Here is a 17,795-nt window from a genome sequence, read left to right on the forward strand (position 1 = left end):
TCCCACCTGCTACTGCAGAGGTGGGAGAGGAAGCATTTGCAGCCACAGCTGGGCATCAGGACCCAGTGACCTGCTTTCCAGTCTCAGCAAAACTCAGACCAGGACTGAGGGAGAACAGCTCTGCATGACAGCTCTGCATGAGCCTCAGCACAAAGATCTGCTCTCTTTATGAGTGCCAGGTTAGAGGGGATGAAGGCTACAGGGTGCTATATGTTGGGAAGAACCAATGGGAGCATTTGCAAATGTCAGAGCCGGAGAAGCAAACCAAAACTTAACCATTGGAGTAATTTGCTGGCGTGCTGCAGCCAGCTGCAGATTCGTTGAGTCAAGGGCAGAAAGTGAAGCTTAATCATTGAAACATGGGTGAAGGGGAATTTGTTCCCCATTTGTGCACATCTGAATGTCTCTCCAGATCTGGCCCTGGCAGAACTGTCCTAGACTGACCTTAGGGAAACTTCATGCCCACGGGCAGAGGACAGGCAGCACCCCTGACCCTTCTTCCCCCCTTAGGAAACATTACCTGCAGGGAAAGAGGGCACCAGCAACCTCCTGGGCTGGGTCCTCCATAGTAAACACAGCTGATGGATAAACACGGTGCAGACAAATAACAAATAAGCTGTGTCACAATAAAACCGGCTCAGAGATTGACACAAGGAGAAGACACCCCTGAGGCAGCACTCACTGCAAACCCGTCTCTGAATGAGCAATAGTTAAATGTTTGTCCTTGCCTCTTTCTTTCAAAAGTAGGGCAAATATCTATAGAGTTCCCAGTGGGGAGGTAATCTAACTTTAACTTTCATACAGTCAAGTAAAACACTCGAGACCTGTGTTAGGGATGCAAGCAGGTCGTCTGAATTATGATTATTCAATCTGGTATTATTTTAATCTGGCATGCCTCTCACGTGCTTCATTTAGGTTCATCTTGACCTGGAAACTGCAATCTCAATGCCTTTTATGCCTTTATCTTTACAGGTGATTTATCTTATTGCAGTGCATTTTTTCTGGTTTTTTTCCCCCAAATATAAATATTTATTTTAATAGCGAAGCCCTGCCGGTGAGGCAGAGCGGCACATTTCATTGTCTCGGGTCTCCCCAGCGTGGTCTGAGTCCCCTTCCAGCAGCAGCCTCTCGCTTTGACTCCCGCTCTCGCTAATTGAGGCAAGAAGATAATGAATTAGGAGCCACGGCAGGTGGGAGCCAACACCTCCCCTGCAGCCGCAGCGTGCTCCGGGTGATGTTTCTTTACTCGTTTACAAGACAATAGCGGAAAAAAAATTAAGGAGGGGGAGAAAATGACTGATCCTTCTGTATGAGATAATGGATGAGCCCGGGATGACCTGTTTTTTTCCTTGCGGTGGAGCGGTGCTGAAGACAGAGGGCACCCGCGCCCAGCCCACAGCCGTCGCCCCGCCGCCAGCGCGCCAGCTCGGGGCGGCCGGAGAGCCGCCAATGCCCGCTCCCAGCAGGCAGGGAGCCACTGCCTCACCCGGCCAGGTACGTCTCAGGGGTCACCCTCCGGGCTGCCCGCGGGGCTCAGCCGCGGGACAGGCAGGGCAGGCGGATGGCACCGGGGCCGCGGGGCTGCCCGAGCCCGCTTCGGGCGGCTCTGCCCGCCTGCGGCTGCGGACGCGCAGCCAGGACGGCGGCTCCCCTCGGAGCGTCTCCTTCCCGGGACCGTCTGCAGCCGCCCCCGCCGCTCGCTGGGCGGACACGCAGCCCCCCGGCCCCGGCAGCGCTGCCCGCCGGCGGGGAGCCGCGGAGCGGCGGGCAGCCCGGGGCGGTGCGTGCGGCGGCGGGCTCCGGGCGCCGGGAGGGCTGTGCGGGTGTGTGAGTGCGAGTGTGCCAGCGGGGCTGTGCGTGTGAGCCGCGCTGCCTGTGCATCCGGGGACAGGCGGCGGCAGCGCCGGGCGGGGGGCAGAAGTTTTGGGGAAGCGCCCCGCAGTGCTGGCGGGCGGCCGAGCCGGCGGTGCCGGGGCCGGGACGGCGGGACACTGGAACGCCGGGGTGTCGGGACAGCGAGACGGGAGCTGCGGCCGGGGAACGACGGGACCGGGACACGGCGGCCGGGGGTGCAGCGGGACCGGGGCCCGGGGTCCGGCGGCTGCCCCGGCTGCCGGGCGCTGTCTCGGGTGCTGACGGCTCGTGGTGCAACAGGGAGCCGGGGGCATCTCCCCTGGCAGCCGGCGTTCGGAGCCGCCGAGCCCCGCGGCCGGGCTCGCCGCCGCTCCCCGCCGAAGCCTGTCTGCCGGTAAGGCACATCGGGGCTTTGCCCGCGGTTGCCTTAGTAACTAATATGTATTTTCCCCTGCTTTCATGTGTGTGTCCCTGACTGAATTACAGTTTTGCCCCCTACACACGGAAAAGTTAATCTAAACTGGAGAGCGCTTCCTTTCTTCTTCCCTTCGCTGACCTTTAAATGACATTTCCCGTGGCTCGCAGAGCAGACCGCTCTCTTTCTCCTTTTGCTCACATTGTGGATGGAGAAAGGAAATGTCTAAACTGAGAAAGACGCCTTCAGGTAATCAGAACACAAAGGAAGAAGCGCTTGTCTCTCTGCTTTCAGGGCTGGGGCATCTGGGGCCGGGCTAAGGCTCTTCTCCCACCAGCTGCCGACCTCCCGAAACTTTTAGAACTTCCCGGGGGCAGAGGGGGTGTGTGTGCTGGCTGGATGTGCGGGAAGTAGCCTCCTTGGCTTGAAAAGCAGACTCAAAAAGGATTGTAGAAACTCAACATATGTGAGTATGCATGGTTGTATATCAAGGCAAATAAATACGTGATTTAATCCCTCTTGAAACTCCTTGTTGAGAGGCTTATCGAAGCAAATTGCCCTGGGCTTTTGAGAAAGCGGTCATCTAATCGTGCTGGGTTGCTTTATCGAGCTCAGGGTTGACATCAATTTTCTGGTTAGCCCGTTTTATCCCCTCTTTCTATGCCACCAGGTTAAAAGTCACTAGGATGACGGCTGTCTTGGCACCTTCAAAGTGATGCTGTGATGGTATTTGGAGCAACCTGGCCGTCGTCGAGGAGAAGCAGATGCCATTTCCTACATGTCCTTAAACCATGTGCAGGCAAGGGGAGCCCATGAAATTCGTAACCTGGGTCTGGATGACATCGTGCAACAAAATGATTGGTGTGCTGCTGGTCTTTTTCCCCGCTCTGCTCCTGGAGATGGACGTGCTGCCCAGGAGTGGTGGTCGGAAGGTTCTTCTCTCTGCAGCCTCCTCACAGAGGTCGGTGGCTCGGATGGACGGGGATGTCATCATCGGGGCCCTCTTCTCTGTCCATCACCAGCCACCGGCCGAGAAAGTGCCCGAGAGGAAGTGCGGGGAAATCCGGGAGCAATACGGCATCCAGAGAGTCGAAGCCATGTTTCACACTTTGGATAAAATTAACGCAGACCCGGTCCTGCTACCTAACATCACCCTGGGCAGCGAGATCCGAGACTCCTGCTGGCACTCCTCCGTGGCCCTGGAGCAGAGCATCGAGTTCATACGGGACTCTCTCATCTCCATCAGGGACGACAGGGACGGAGGCACCCGCTGCATTTCCGACTCGCAGACCCAGCCCCAGAGCAGAGTGAAAAAGCCCATCGCGGGGGTCATCGGCCCCGGCTCCAGCTCAGTTGCCATCCAAGTGCAAAACCTGCTCCAGCTCTTCGACATCCCCCAGATCGCTTATTCCGCCACCAGCATCGACCTGAGCGACAAAACGCTGTACAAGTACTTCCTCAGGGTGGTCCCCTCCGACACTCTGCAAGCCAGGGCCATGCTTGACATCGTCAAGCGTTACAACTGGACCTACGTCTCCGCCGTGCACACGGAAGGTGGGTACGGGGCAGCGCCCGCCTCCCCGGGCCGGCCCGCAAGGACGCGCCTGGGAGCCGGGCCGGGCCGCGGCTCCTCCCCGGGAGAGCCCCGGGCCTGCACCCGCGGGGACCGTGAGGCGAACGCGGAGAAGCGGGGGGGATGCGGGGGTGCCGTTCCGGCGGAGGGGCCCCCGGCTGCGGGCAGCGGGGCTCGGCGGAGCAGGGATGCCCGCAAGAGATCGGGCGTCTGTCTCCCCGGCAGTCCCGGCCCTGTCCCCATTCCCACGCAGGGCGGCTTTTAATAAAAGTTAAGAGATGTGTGCAGCGGGCTCTGGGGCGGGCGGCCTCTCCCCCCCGGCTGGGCCGGGGCAGGGCCGTGGGGCTGCCGAGTCCGAGAGGCTGAGGCTGATGCGCTCGGTCGCTGCCATAGCGGGGAGTTCGACAAAAAGGAATCAGGGCTCGGCGGGGACTCCGGGATTAGCCTCTGGCTTTGCTGCGTGTGAACTGATTTCCTGCGTCTGCCAACAGAGAGGAAAGACACCTGAAAATCCCTCCCCTGTCCGTGTAGCCCCTGCAAAGCCAGGTGCCGTGGGAAGCTGATCGTGCAGCTTGCGTGCAGTTTGAGCAGTAGTCAAAGCTATCGCTCTGCACAATCTGTTCGTAGTCAACAGGTCTTCTCAATCTTAAACATCAAAAGAAAAATAGCAATACTAAGATTATTTTAAAGAGGAGACATTGTTTATAGCCAGGCTAGGTGGACCAACATAAAATGCAGCAGTAATTGCATTGGATAGAAAATAAACTCTTGTGATATATTATTGTGATATTTCCATAGTCCAGTTGTGGTTCCCAAAATGGGATTTCTAAGTACAAAATTGCAAATCTGACCACATTATTGCTACAACTTTGCGACTTCTGTTTATCTGAGTGTATCTCTTGTATTTACTTGATTTATGATTCTCTGTGCTTACTCAGCTGACTGCACACCTTTCATTCTCACAGAGATGACTAAGTAAAATGAGGTAAGAACATACATTGTAAAAAAAAAAAAATTAAGCTAATCTCCAGGAAGAGTTCCATATTTACAACATTTAGAAGGGAACTGGGTTGATCTGGACACCAAAACCAGAAAGTACTGCAATTTGGGGGGGCTGGGGGACAAGTGAGAGCATGAAGCAAGGATCTGATATTTGCAGTTCATTTATGCCCTGTTCAGATGAGAAAATGAGCTGCAAGCGAGACTCCAACATGAGCTATTAAGAGTCTCTGTTGTTGATAGATATGATTAGATCCTGTGGAAGGCCAGGATGACAAATAAACATGAAAGGGGTAAATTCTTTGTTGATCTAAATAGCCATCTCTCCCTTGAAGGCACTCTGGGGTACTCTGCTAACACACTGGGCCTGAGGAATTGCCTCAAGGGACTGGCTGCCTCTCTGTCCCACCCCTGTTAACACTAGTGGACCTTACCTCTTTTGGAAAAGTCAACACCCTCTAAAGGTTCATTTAAAAAAAAAGATCATTGTAAGCAGCAACTTCAGTCATTGCTTGTGAGAAATTTTAATTAGATAACTATTTTTTTAAGAATGTTACTGTGTGATGAAAAATAATTGTTGCAAGATATTTTTAGACTTCTGAAGTGATACTTCTGAAAATAGGGGTAGCCCACAGGGCAACACTCCTCTTAGGAAAGGTCACAACAATTTTACACATCATGCAGCTTGAGATTCAGATTTGCTTTCTTATTATTAATCTGTGTCTGCCATTCATTTATTTTTAATTTCAAGCCAAAAATGTTACTGAAATTATGTAACAAGCTTCAACTTTTGCATTTCTTTCCAGAAAGACAAGTTATTGACCCCCACCCAATTGCTATTGGGTAGATTCCAAAGACTTTTTTTTCCTTCTATTTAAAGTGAAATTAGTATTCATGAAAATCAGTGTAAATGGTTGCATTTCTGTTGTTTCAAATCCCATGCATTCACTATATTGTTAAAGGTGAAATCATCTTCGCAGACAACACAAAACCACTCTGAATAGTAGTCCGTGTGAGCAGAGCTGCTCCATCCATGCTGTGTTTGGAAATATGGGCATAAAGCGTAGTCAGAAACATTCCTCCTCCACAGTTACTCATAGGCCCCTACACTGTCTTCATGGTGGGCTGCAAAATGTGCTGGAAGGAATTCTAGGGTGCCACTGGTTGGAGAAGCTCTTCAGCAGGGACTGTGAGGAAGGGGCACGTTTCTAGGAAATGCACAGTTGACACTGTGAAGAAGTTAATTCCTTCCTCTTCCAGGTATTCCAGATCCAGTTTGGCCCCATTTCCAGAGCAGAAAAGCTGCTTATTTCCCACCTGACCTCGGGTTCTCATGGGGATGGACAATGCTCAGCTCTTGTAGGTGCCCAGCCACAAGGGGATGCAGTGAGACCACTGAGCTGACTGACCGCCTGTGTCAGCCAGCCACACTCAGTCCCCACTGACCCAGGGCAGGGGTCCTGGAAGCTGACCAGAGAAATGAGCCCTTGCCCAGCCTGGACCATCCAACTTCTCTGCTTACCCTTTCTCTGCTCCTGCAGCCTAGCTGAAGTTGGCTGAATGCCCAAACTAATATCTGGGTACACAGTTATGGCTTTAATGATAACCACAAAGAAATACCACACCATTTGTTGCCCAAGTTTCTTAACATGAAGCCCACATGTGCCATGAGAATGAACATAAAGAAGTCATCCATATAGGATGATTCTTTAAGTAGTTTGCATTTGACATGGAAATTTATCCTTCATGTGTCAATATGATAACTAATTAGTGATGATGACGTTTAACTACACTCAGTCTCTACCCATGAAGCTGCATGGAGATGTGCCAGACCTGTTGTAGTTTTTTTACATAGTGGTTTATTAAGATGTATAAACATCACCTGGGTAAAAACTTCCCAGTTAGTCAATAAAATCTGTTTTCGAAGGTCCATATAGCACGTTGCTCCTTTTAGATTAAAATTTACATATAAAGCTCCACATTAAAGAAGAAAGAGAGGAGTCACGGTGTTTGGTTATTTTATATGTATCTCAGTGGAGCATAGCTGCCCGTCATAAGAGTTGATTTTTTCCCAGAGGGGGCAACAGTCATTAAATGCTGTAACAAATCTGTGCATCTGTAATTTTGAGGCTTTATGACCATATAATAGTTGCAAAGCATTTTCAAGGCTATTATTTTTTTAAGTTTTCTCCAAAGATAATTCAGTTTTGGAGTTCTTGGCACGTCTACATCTCAGATTTTAGGCTTGAAAATCATTCTTATCTTGAAATGCACATAAGTGAATGCTTAACTTTGAGCCAAAGCTTCCTATGGAAATCAAAGGCATCAAAAAAGCACATGGGTTAAATTGGGCACAATCCTTAGCGTGATAAGGGCAGAAGGAGCTGTCCTTGCTAAGGGTAGCTTTCCAAGTGAGATATTCTGGTATTTAGCCAGATAACCTCAGAGTCAGCTATTCTCTACTTAGACCAGAGAGCCACTGGTGATTTGGTAACACTGTGAAGAATTACAGGGGACACTTCCTTTCCTGGGGAAGAGGCCCCAGGCTACCTCCAGAACAAGGCCAGAGATAGCGAGCACCACTGCTGCGCTGCTTTCATGCTGAAGACAGAGAAATCTGGGGGTTGCCACCAGAAAATGCAGAATGGTTATGAGATTGCTGTAGGTTACGCTGACTTTCAAAACCCACAAGACACCTGCACCCTGGCTAGTGATCAGCATGAAGTCTAGACCAAATCCCTCACTTTTAGCTGTTCTTCTTGCACATGGGGCAGGGGAGATGATGGTGTAAGTAGTCCTTTTATCACCTCATCCTCTAAGTACCCCACTTCTGAATAAGCAAATAGAAATACTTAGCACTGGTACCTGGATTTCATTTCAATCACTGACTACCTGTCAGCCTCATAAAATGTATGTGAACATTCATTTGAATGCTTACACTTTATTGTTCAAATACCCCTTTATAAACAAGGTTTCCATCCCAACAGATTAACGTGCAGACTTTGCAGAAGCAACTTTAGAAATGGAATGATTAAGATAATTGCACCAAATTTGGATTGTTTAGAAATTAATTTTAGAGAACAGTGAGATGTTTCTGGTCTTGATTAAATTTCATCAGATCTGTATTGCCAGTCTGTTCCTTTTTCTTGAGTATAAGGCTTAAAATGAACTATGATGAAGCAGATGGCACAACTGTAAAGACTTTCAGTTCAAAGTAGATGGTGAGTATATTATCTTCACAATGATTTCTGATAACCTGAGTGCTTCACACTGTCCATTGGACAGGAATCTCATAAACATGGTTATATATGTTGGAAAGAGGATGGAAAACAGCAAATCCTGCACTTTATTGCAAATTCCATGAGAAACAAATTCATTCAGTAGAACCCACTAAAGTAGCTTTAAATATGCTGGAAGACAATTCTTCTGTTTAAAGATAAGTGGGGCTATATTGATCAAATAGCTCAAAGGAATGATTTTCCTAAAATTGTGTTTAAGTTCTCAAAGGTGTTTCTAACAATGTTCTATTATTAATTCTATGGTGTCACTCAACAATTAGTATGTTTTGATAAAATTATTGTGAGGCAACAGATGAAGGAATTCCAGTTCAATTGTTTGAAATTTTAGAGTGTAAAAATGTTTCTATAGATACAAACAATTAAATAAGTGCTCTTAAAGGTTAAGCTAACATAGTGGTATGAATTGTGCTGAGATGTGTGTTCATAAATGCGTATTTCAATCTATTTTTTTCTGTGTTTAACTTTCTTCACTAACCGTCTTCAGAGGCTTTATGACATGAAAAAAAAGAAAGACATATATCCCAAAGAAAATGGAAATTTGTTTCAAAACAAATATCCCTACACTGGATGGATCCCATTAATTGTATTCATTAAAAGATGCTGGGAGAATAATTAACTTTGGAAAAATTATGGTTGGTGACAAACACTGTAGAGATCAAGAGAAATTCCATCTTGAAAATATATTGCTTTGCATTACTCCTAAATTCACAAATAGTATAGCTCTTCAACTTCACAACTGGCAGCTGCATGAGTTATGTCAGCTCAAAAGGTACATCGAACTCCTGTGCCTGCCTTCTCAGCAATACTGCTAGAGTTCATATTTATCAGTCAGCACAATGCATTCATTTGTGCTTTATCTTTTTTCTACATTATGTCCTTGCTATCAGATTTTTATGTCCTACAATCCTTATTAACTCCTGCAGGTTTCTTGTCTCACTGAAGACTTTTAAAAATGTTAAATGACCTTAACTTTCTCAAAAATCTATGTGAAAATGCCTCTAAAATATACATTTGAACCTAAGGTTTATAACATGGAGGTGCTTGCACTGAGGTTTCTTAGACAGAAAATCATGTGGAGTAAAACCATATAACTGCAGCAGTGTCACCCACTGAAAAAGATGCTTTAGGGCCCTGATACATCAGTGAGCTGGTAACTATAGTGTGACACCAGAGGCATTGCACCTGCCACATGCAGCCCAGAAAAATGCTGATCAAAGTCATTGCTAACTGGGGCTCCCTGGCCCACGTGAAACAATGCAGAGGTTTCAGTTTATCTTCTGGGTGGCAGGAGAACTTGCTGAATAAGCCACTGTCACAGATGGCAGTAATTAATATGTGTGCCTCCAGTCTGAACTGGAGGGCCAGGAATTGACTGGACATAAGTGCACCTAAAGAAACTGTCCTTTCACCTGTGTGTATCTAAGGAATGCTAAGGATTATCACCAGTGATGGTTGTAGAGAGACCTGAAAGTGACAAATGCCATCCAGTGTGTAACCAGCTCAGGTCTGCAGTCAAATTTCTCAATAGTGTTCCCTCAAACAAACTATTATTACTATTAATGTACATCTTAAGGAACAATTTCTAAATCTGGTTTGCCAGCAGAAAGTTGGCTGAATATGAAAAGAAACAAGAGAAGGAGAGAGCACATCTCCACAGTTCCAGCCTGTAGCAAGTTCCCAAGTCTTAGGGCTACCAGACACCAACAAATGTTTCCTTCAGGAGTCTGTCCAATCCCATTTTGTATCCTTTATAAATCTCTAGAGTATTACAGAATCACAGAATAGTTAAGGTTGGAACAGACCACTGGAGGTCATCTAATCCAGCCTCCCTGCCCAAGCAGGGTCCACTAAAGCATGTTACTCAGGATTTTGTCCAGATGGCTTTTGTGTATCTCCTGGGAAGGAGATTCCACAATCTTTCTGGTCAGCCTGTTCCAGTGCTCAGTAATGCTCACAATAAAGAAGTTTTCCCTCAATCTTATAAATTAATTGTATCTTGTGTGAAGGAATGTTTCCTTAAAACTATTCTTTGATAAGTGCATTGCCTTCAGAAGTTCATACAAAATTATTCACCGTTTTTTAATCCTGATCATTATTCTGTACTTCTAATTCCAACATGAAATGTGGGCAAGCAGAGCTACATTCAGTATTCAGGGTGGGGGTACACCATGGTTAAACTCCCTTGTGAGGTAACAATTTCAGTATTGCTCTCAGATCTTTCCTGACAAACTTCCAGTCATCCATTAGTTTTTTAATTGCCACCGTGTACTGAGTGGATGTTGTCAGAAAAATACCTTAAAATTGCCACAAATTCTTCTTAAATGGTAAGGCTTACTTCAGAGGCAATTACACACAGGGTTATCCTTGTGTGTTACCCTTACTTTATTAACACAAGTTTTATTTGCTACAGTTTGGTTCCTATCTGTTAGCCAATTATTAATCCAGGACCTTCTGTTGTGTCCTGTATTACCTCTATTTCTGTCAGAGACTTTAATAAGAGACATCATCAAAAGCTTTTTTGAATCCTAAGTACTCTATAGTGATTGTATTATTCATATGGTTATCTCCTCAAAAAAAGTAGTCTAATTAGCTTCTGAGATACGTGTTGGGTTTTTTTTTTTTTCCTGAAAAGTTATGTTGGTTTTTCCCTGATATGGCCATATTTATTTATTTGTACCTTAATACTGTTTTGTTGTTGCTCCTACTAATTAGATTTGTGAAGAAATACCTAAAGTCTGCAGAAATATCATGTCTGTTGTTCACTGGATTACCCTCTATGCCTCTCTACTCTCCATAAACTCAGTTAAAAATGAAAACTGATACGTGAAAATGTAAAATTGCTTTTTCTACTTTACTGCTTGTTTTTGTGCTAAGGCCCCTGTAACTGGTGTTAACATGCCACAATAGAAATGTAGCTGGTATTGGAAATTTTTTGAAGTCCACCTTATGAATTTGGATTTGTTCTAAAATACATTCTATTGACACTCAGAGACAATGGTTCATTTCTATTCTGCATAAGGAATGACCAGTGTGAGAACTGTCCTATCCGCCTTCACTGGCAGTGCAGACTGAGAGAATTAATTTAACTTTTCTGTTGTGGTTTTATCTTCCCTGAGTGCTCTCTGTATATAATTGGCTATCATTGAATATCAGGCTAGTTTCCCATTTCTTGAATATTTGAATAGTGGGTTATTAGATTCTATGCCTTTATGTCTCAGAATTACTTCATCTTGTTTTTTTGTGGTTTTATATTTCAATTGTCAAGGTATACCCTGTTTTCTTCACCTCATTAGGGCACAAGTTAGACTTTTCAAAGTATTTGTTTTATTTTTATAAATTTTGTTTTGTTTATTTTAATAGCATTTTGAATTTTCCTTTTTTGCTTTATCATGACAGCTTTTTTGATCCTTTTGAATCTTAGGCACTCAGCCTCTCATATATTCCTGACCAGTCTTTATGGGGTTTGTTCATATTTCACTCTTTTGGATACTCCTTTTAATATCCTTGAAATCAGCTTTTTCATTTTGATATAATTTATTTTGCTTTGAATTAAATAATACTTTCACTGATTTTTTATTTCACATGCAGCTTTTTTCCATCCAAATATCACTAAAGTATAGTCACAATTGGAGACTACTTTTTGGATAGTTAGGTCATAACCATTTGTATATGGCTTAAGACTAAATCAAGAGTTGCTTCTTCCTTTGTGAGTTCAATGAGAAAAATGAGTAAGACAAGAAACACATGAAAAAGAAATCCATACACAGTAGGTAAGATTTGCCTTCATTACCCATTATCTAACCTACAGTCTGGTGGTGCTACCCACAGAGCCAGTGTCTTAACAGCATTTTGTGACATGGGCATTGTACATCACAAACTGTTTCCTCTTCTGCTGAGCCACTGCCTAAGTGGCTAGTGTCTATCAAAAACCAATGTGATATTTCATTTTACTGACAAGTCATATTGCTTGTTCTGTAGTATCGTGGCCCTCTGTTCAAACAATTTTCATTCATAATCTCTTTTGGATATTTTTATAAACAAATGAATTTCTAAAAGGATATTTGAATTATGCTAACAGCCATCAATGATTTATAAGTCTCTTGAAAATTTGACAGTAATATTTTTAGCATGGACATTTGGCAGTTCTGGTAGACAAAGCAGAGAAGGTCATTTCCTGGGCTGGTGCAGAGAGCAAGTGTAGCAGCAAGGCTCCTATCAAATGCTCATTGAAGTTAATTGGTGGCCCTCTGTTGAGTCCAGTGGATCCTCAATGAAGCTCAGCATGGCCATCAGATGTTGTCTTCTCAGCTTATTGAGCTGAAAAAAGCCATGAAAATCCACAGGGGTTGTGAATCCCACATCCAGGTGTATGCCATAGTTAATTTGAAGTAGTGTAAAATTGTGCAAAAACAAAACTGTGTTTCTTGGATTTGCATAGCTATTAGAGGACATTCAGATACAAAATTTATTCCTTCTAACTAGAAGGAGGCTGAATCTAGTTTTCCCATTCAAATTCCCCAGTGAATTTAACACTTTCTTCTCTTTGCAAAATATTTGAGGAACAAACCATCATTTTCTTAAATGCAGTTGTTTCACTAGCAGCATTCATCCTTATTCATCTGCGGATACAGATGGGTTTGTACAAGCTAGTAATTTCCCAGACATTTATTCAAACAAAACTCATCCTGAAAAACAGTAATAAGAGCTAGATGTGAATATTGCTGAAATAACAACTACTGGAAATCTGAATAAGTGTTCATAAATATGCTCTTAAAATGTTTGGCCAGGCTCCATTGAACATTGAATATATTTTCCTAGGTGGAGTAGAACATAAAAGATAAAATTGCAATTAATTGTCAGGAAGTGAGAAAACCTTTGAAGCTTGTAAATAAGCATTTCTTACCCATGTGGGGTTGTGGAAAGGCTTCAGCAAATGGAAATCTGACATGTAGAAGTTCGTGCTGGATATTGAAATTGGTGATCCTCCTAATGAGAATGTATTTCCCTAAGTGCAAGCTCCACATGAGTAGATCTCAGTCTCGTGCCAAAACAGCAAGTGTGTGAAACAGAATATTGGTAGTACTGTTAAGAAATGCTGTGTTATAAGCCCTGGAAAACAGTAGGATTATTTGAGAGACTGGAAAGTAAAAATCCACTCCTATTAAACTACAGTTTACAGTAGCAGGCTGACAGCATTCTTTTGGAGACTGCCCTTATTTTCCAGGCATATTTCCTGGGAGGATAAACCCATTCAGTACTGGATTAAAAACTCTACAGCTATCAGCTATATGAAGCAAAGTGCTGAGCTGGGACAGCTGCTCCACTGGAACAAAAGTGTTGAAGATTTTGAGAAGAGGGAATGAACCAGACAGCAGCCCTGACAGCAGCCTGGCAGACTGGGTGTCACTCAGTCCTTTCTTGTTCCCTTCCACCCTCAAGGCACTACAATTGTGGCTCTCAGGTGTCACTGCATTTCCTGTTAAATAGGCTTAATCTTCCTCTTCCAGGTGGATACCTGCACAACTCAAATAATTTTTTGTCCTCTGTCAAGTTAGACCAGAATACCAACACCTGACAGCTCAGTCTGGGCATACTAAGTGACATGGAGCCAGTGTGTGTCACCTAGAGGCAGAATTCCTTCCCTTCCTACATAGTGCCAACCTGGAAATGACATAACGACAGGAAGGTTCTCCAGGAGTTCCTTATGGATTTGTCACCAAACTCAGAAAGAGACAAACAATAACAAACAATACTCCATTAAACATATGCCCCTAACCATGCCCCAGTCGTGTCCTTCAGTGTTGGCATCCTGAAAAAGGGTAGTATAAGGATGTTATAAAAGTGGCATTGAGACATTAATGTACAAAACTGATGCTGTGAAGTTGAATGAGTCAACAAATATTAATTTCAATATATTATTGAAGAGCCAAAAATGGACGGTATTGAGTTATGCCAAAGATGGAAAAACAAAAGACAAATGAGCGATGTCAGACTGCTCTGGCTACAAAGAGAGCAATCCCCAGAATTATAGGAATACAGTGATGCAGACTTCAGCTGACAAAAAATTGTAATTCAATTAAAACCAATCAGTGTGATGCTATGAAGAATAGCTCTTCTCAAACAAACCTGATTTTATTCCCTGATGAAAATGCAAACTTGGCAGTTACAGATTGAAAGTGCAGATCAAGTATCTTAGATTTCTTTTCAGGCACTGAATCAGTATTACAGATTATTTTCATTAAAAAAGCACCCTGCAATGTCAGAAAAACAGATGTGCCATAAATTTAAACTCAGCAAGTAAAGGGTGACCATCAAGTGTAGCTGACTTTGGAGAATTAAAATAGTGTCCTCAAAAGAAGTCCCAATACACTTTATGATTATAGAGGAACTATATATGAAAAAATTCCCAACCCAAAAGTTAACATCATCCTTGAGAAACTGGGAACTTCACCTCAAGCTAAGGATTATTACTTTTAATTTTGGTATTTGTTCAGTTCTGTTGTCAACTTTTAAAAAATCAATATGAAAATATTGAAAAGAGATAGGGATGAAACTCTGAATAATTTAAGGGCTGGAAAAAAGTGCTTAATAGCAGGAATCCAAACTAGCTAAATCTGTCTGGTTTTTCAAAAGGAAATACAGTTTTATGTGTCAAAAATGTTTCATTTACTCCAAGCAAACAAAGCCACTGGGAGCTACAGGGCTCTACATCCTAATGGTTAAATACAAAACAAGCACTGATTGCTGGTAAGGCTACAAATTCCAAATAGAAAAAAGACCAATGTTTTTGCTTGTGCTGATGATTAATCACTGAGATAAATGACTGAGGAAAGTTCAAAGTTTTGATGTTGTCTAGTCAAAATTAGCTGCATATATTCCATAACTGTTTTATTTGAACTGCATCTCACTGGACACAGCACAGCTGGATCTGTGCAAATCTATGAGCTGGAATTTGATAGGTAGTAGTGGTCAGATAATAAGAGCATTAAATCTTGTTTATTTGTGAATAGTTTTAATTATCTAAGGAGGCAAAAAAATGTTTTATGTAAAGAACAGCTTAATATTTTGTTTATTCAGCTGCCTAGGAACTTCCAAAATATCTTGTGCTGTGGGTACTGATGGTAGAGGAAGAGAAACTCAGGATGAAATGATCCCATCAGTCAAATTCAACCCACTGTTTCAGTTAACATACAGTATTTTAAGTCAGTATTTGTCCACTCCTCAGCACTTGGTGCTTGTAATGCATTTTGCCCTTAGACTACAGAGTCCCAGTTCCTACTGGTTTTGTTTGCTTGGGGGAAATATCCATTTTCATGTGGAATTTATACTTCACTTATTCTCATACATGTGACATAGATGTCAGCCCCTGTGACTGAAGAAAACAGCAAGTTTTTGAAAAAGATGGCATTTTCCGGTAGTCTAATTAGAATACTGCTTTGTACCTAAAATTATTTAATTCATGTGACACCCCATGCAAAGTAAATGAATTAAAAAACACTATGAAAGAAAGCAAGAACTTGATAGCTAGGTTGATTAACATTCTTACCCAGCAGTTTTTCTAGAATTTAATTCAGTGCTGAATTTCTGATTATCTGTTTTAACAGATATAGTATGGACATCAATATTTTCCAGTTGATTCAGATCCCAACCAACATGTTATAACACAATCCCTTCATGCAATGAACATCTCAATGTCCTTTCACAAAGTAACTTAGAGTATAGCCATTTTTGTCCTTGTCCCAGCTACTTCTGACTTTTTTACTGAGTCCAAATATGTGTGAAATAATGCATTCCACCTTTGTCATAGATGTATTGTTTGTGAAGTGAGAAACAGGAATGCACTGGTACCATGAATATCCAGAGTCACATAACTGCTTTTTATAGTTCACATCCTGAGGACATATGAATAATAAAATTGTCTTCAAAGTTCTGGTAAAACATCTGTATTCAGAAATATGGTTTGGCTTTAATGAAGTCAGTAGGAGCCATTGACTGAAATTTAGCCATGATGATGCTATGTGATGATCCTGTAAGGTGCAGAACGCTCTTGCTTGATCCCAAATGGCAAATGAATGATATCTTGACTTTAAGCACTTGGATTATGCAGGGCAAGAACTAACCACACACTTAAACAATAGTTTCTGGGGGTAGATGGCATCACAAAAGTGCCCAGTGCCTTACAAGATGAGGCTGGGTGTGCTTATCTCACATTAAAGACAGGCTTTCTACGGATAAAGCAGACATTTATAAGCCTTGTAAGGGACTCCATAGTGGGTTAGTCTAGGGGGAAACCAAAGAGCCTTAGAACTGTGCATATCAAGGGATCGTGAAAATTGATGAGTGGGTTAAATAAAGACAGGCTGCAATCCACTGGAGAAAAAGGGCAGGATTTTGGATGTGCTGTTTTGAAGTGACAGGAAAAGTTAGTTGCTTCTGTCTTCCTTTAAAGTGGAGCGCTGAAGTAACAGATTAGATTTGCTTTCTAATTATTTTCTAATTTTATGAATAGAAGATCATGGTAAGTAGGAAGCCAACTGAACATTGAAACTTAATTGTATTCACCCATGTAAAAACAATGATTTATTTTAAAGTATTTTGTTTGTTTTGCTCTAATTACTCATTTGTTATACTGGTTTACACTATGGTAAATGTCACCTGGATTTTTTCCTCTCGCTGTTATAATGAATAATCTTAGGGTGCTAATTTGTATGTGCTTAAATTCTTGAGCTTAGGCAGCTCTTTTATCATAATACATGCAGGAAAATAACACACAAAGCAGAAAAAGAAAGAAACTACTGCTGTGTTCTCTGCCACATTAAGAGAGGCACTCATGTAAGAGGCTATCGGCTTTATTGGTGTTGTCCGGCTTCTTATGCTTCTACAAACTTTAACTCTGAAGGATGATATCCTAAATTGTCTAACCTCTAACAAATACTGATTTAAAATTTGGAACACACAATGTCTTGTGAAACAGAAATTAAAAAAAAAAAGATATAGAGCTTATTTAGAATAAGCACTATCTGTGCTTCATTTCTTAGTAGGCAGGTTTTGTTTTCTAACAGCAGCATGCAGGAGGTGAATGGAAGCTACCATGAAAGGGCACTGGGCTGCCTTGTTTCGGGGGGAAATTTGTTGAGATGATAGGATTTTTGTTGAATCATTTGCTTTTGCTGATTCAGCACCTTAGAAAAAGGGAAATATCCTGTAGGAATCTTCTACCTGTCTTTGCCTCTGACTCCAGGTCTCATCATCCCATCCCATAATAATCACAGCCTGTACCTTTCTGTATGTTGCCTCCTAGTCTTTCCTACAACTCCGTCTCCCAGGCCTGTATCTCAGAATCTATATTGATACTTAGAACAGTCTCTAAAATGCTCAGTTGACTTTTCATCATTTTCAGAACGTAGTGCCTTCTGGAAAAGCATACAAGTACTGCAAAATCACTCATCTTCAGTGCTGTTCTTTTCATGTTTTTAACATCATGCACCAGATTTTTGTAGTTTGGAAAACCAGGCATAAGGATCTCTGAACCACACAGATTGTATGATCATGCCCTCAGTCAATAGCAAGTGCATTTTCTTTAGACTGAAAAAAGCTAGGTGCCTGAGCTGACTAAGCTGAAAACTTAGTTTTCAGATAGGCAAAGAATTTTAAA

At 43.0% G+C, this 17,795-nt stretch overlaps 1 protein-coding gene across 3 annotated transcripts in view; it reads left to right on the forward strand.

Annotated features, from left to right (window-relative positions):
• Nucleotides 1–2,986: 2,986 nt before the first annotated feature.
• GRM1 (glutamate metabotropic receptor 1) overlaps nt 2,987–17,795 on the forward strand; it is a 179,641-nt gene continuing 164,832 nt past the window's right edge. For all 3 annotated transcript variants that reach the window (XM_086877580.1, XM_086877582.1, XM_086877581.1), the window contains exon 1: nt 2,987–3,823. In XM_086877580.1, coding sequence (XP_086733706.1) covers nt 3,061–3,823 — 763 coding nt within the window. In that variant the 5' untranslated portion in view covers nt 2,987–3,060. The remainder of the gene's footprint in view (nt 3,824–17,795) is intronic.

The sequence above is a fragment of the Cyanistes caeruleus genome, chromosome 2 (genome assembly GCF_971803275.1).
Source record: "Cyanistes caeruleus chromosome 2, bCyaCae1.hap1.1, whole genome shotgun sequence".
NCBI classification, from domain to species: Eukaryota; Metazoa; Chordata; class Aves; order Passeriformes; family Paridae; genus Cyanistes; species Cyanistes caeruleus.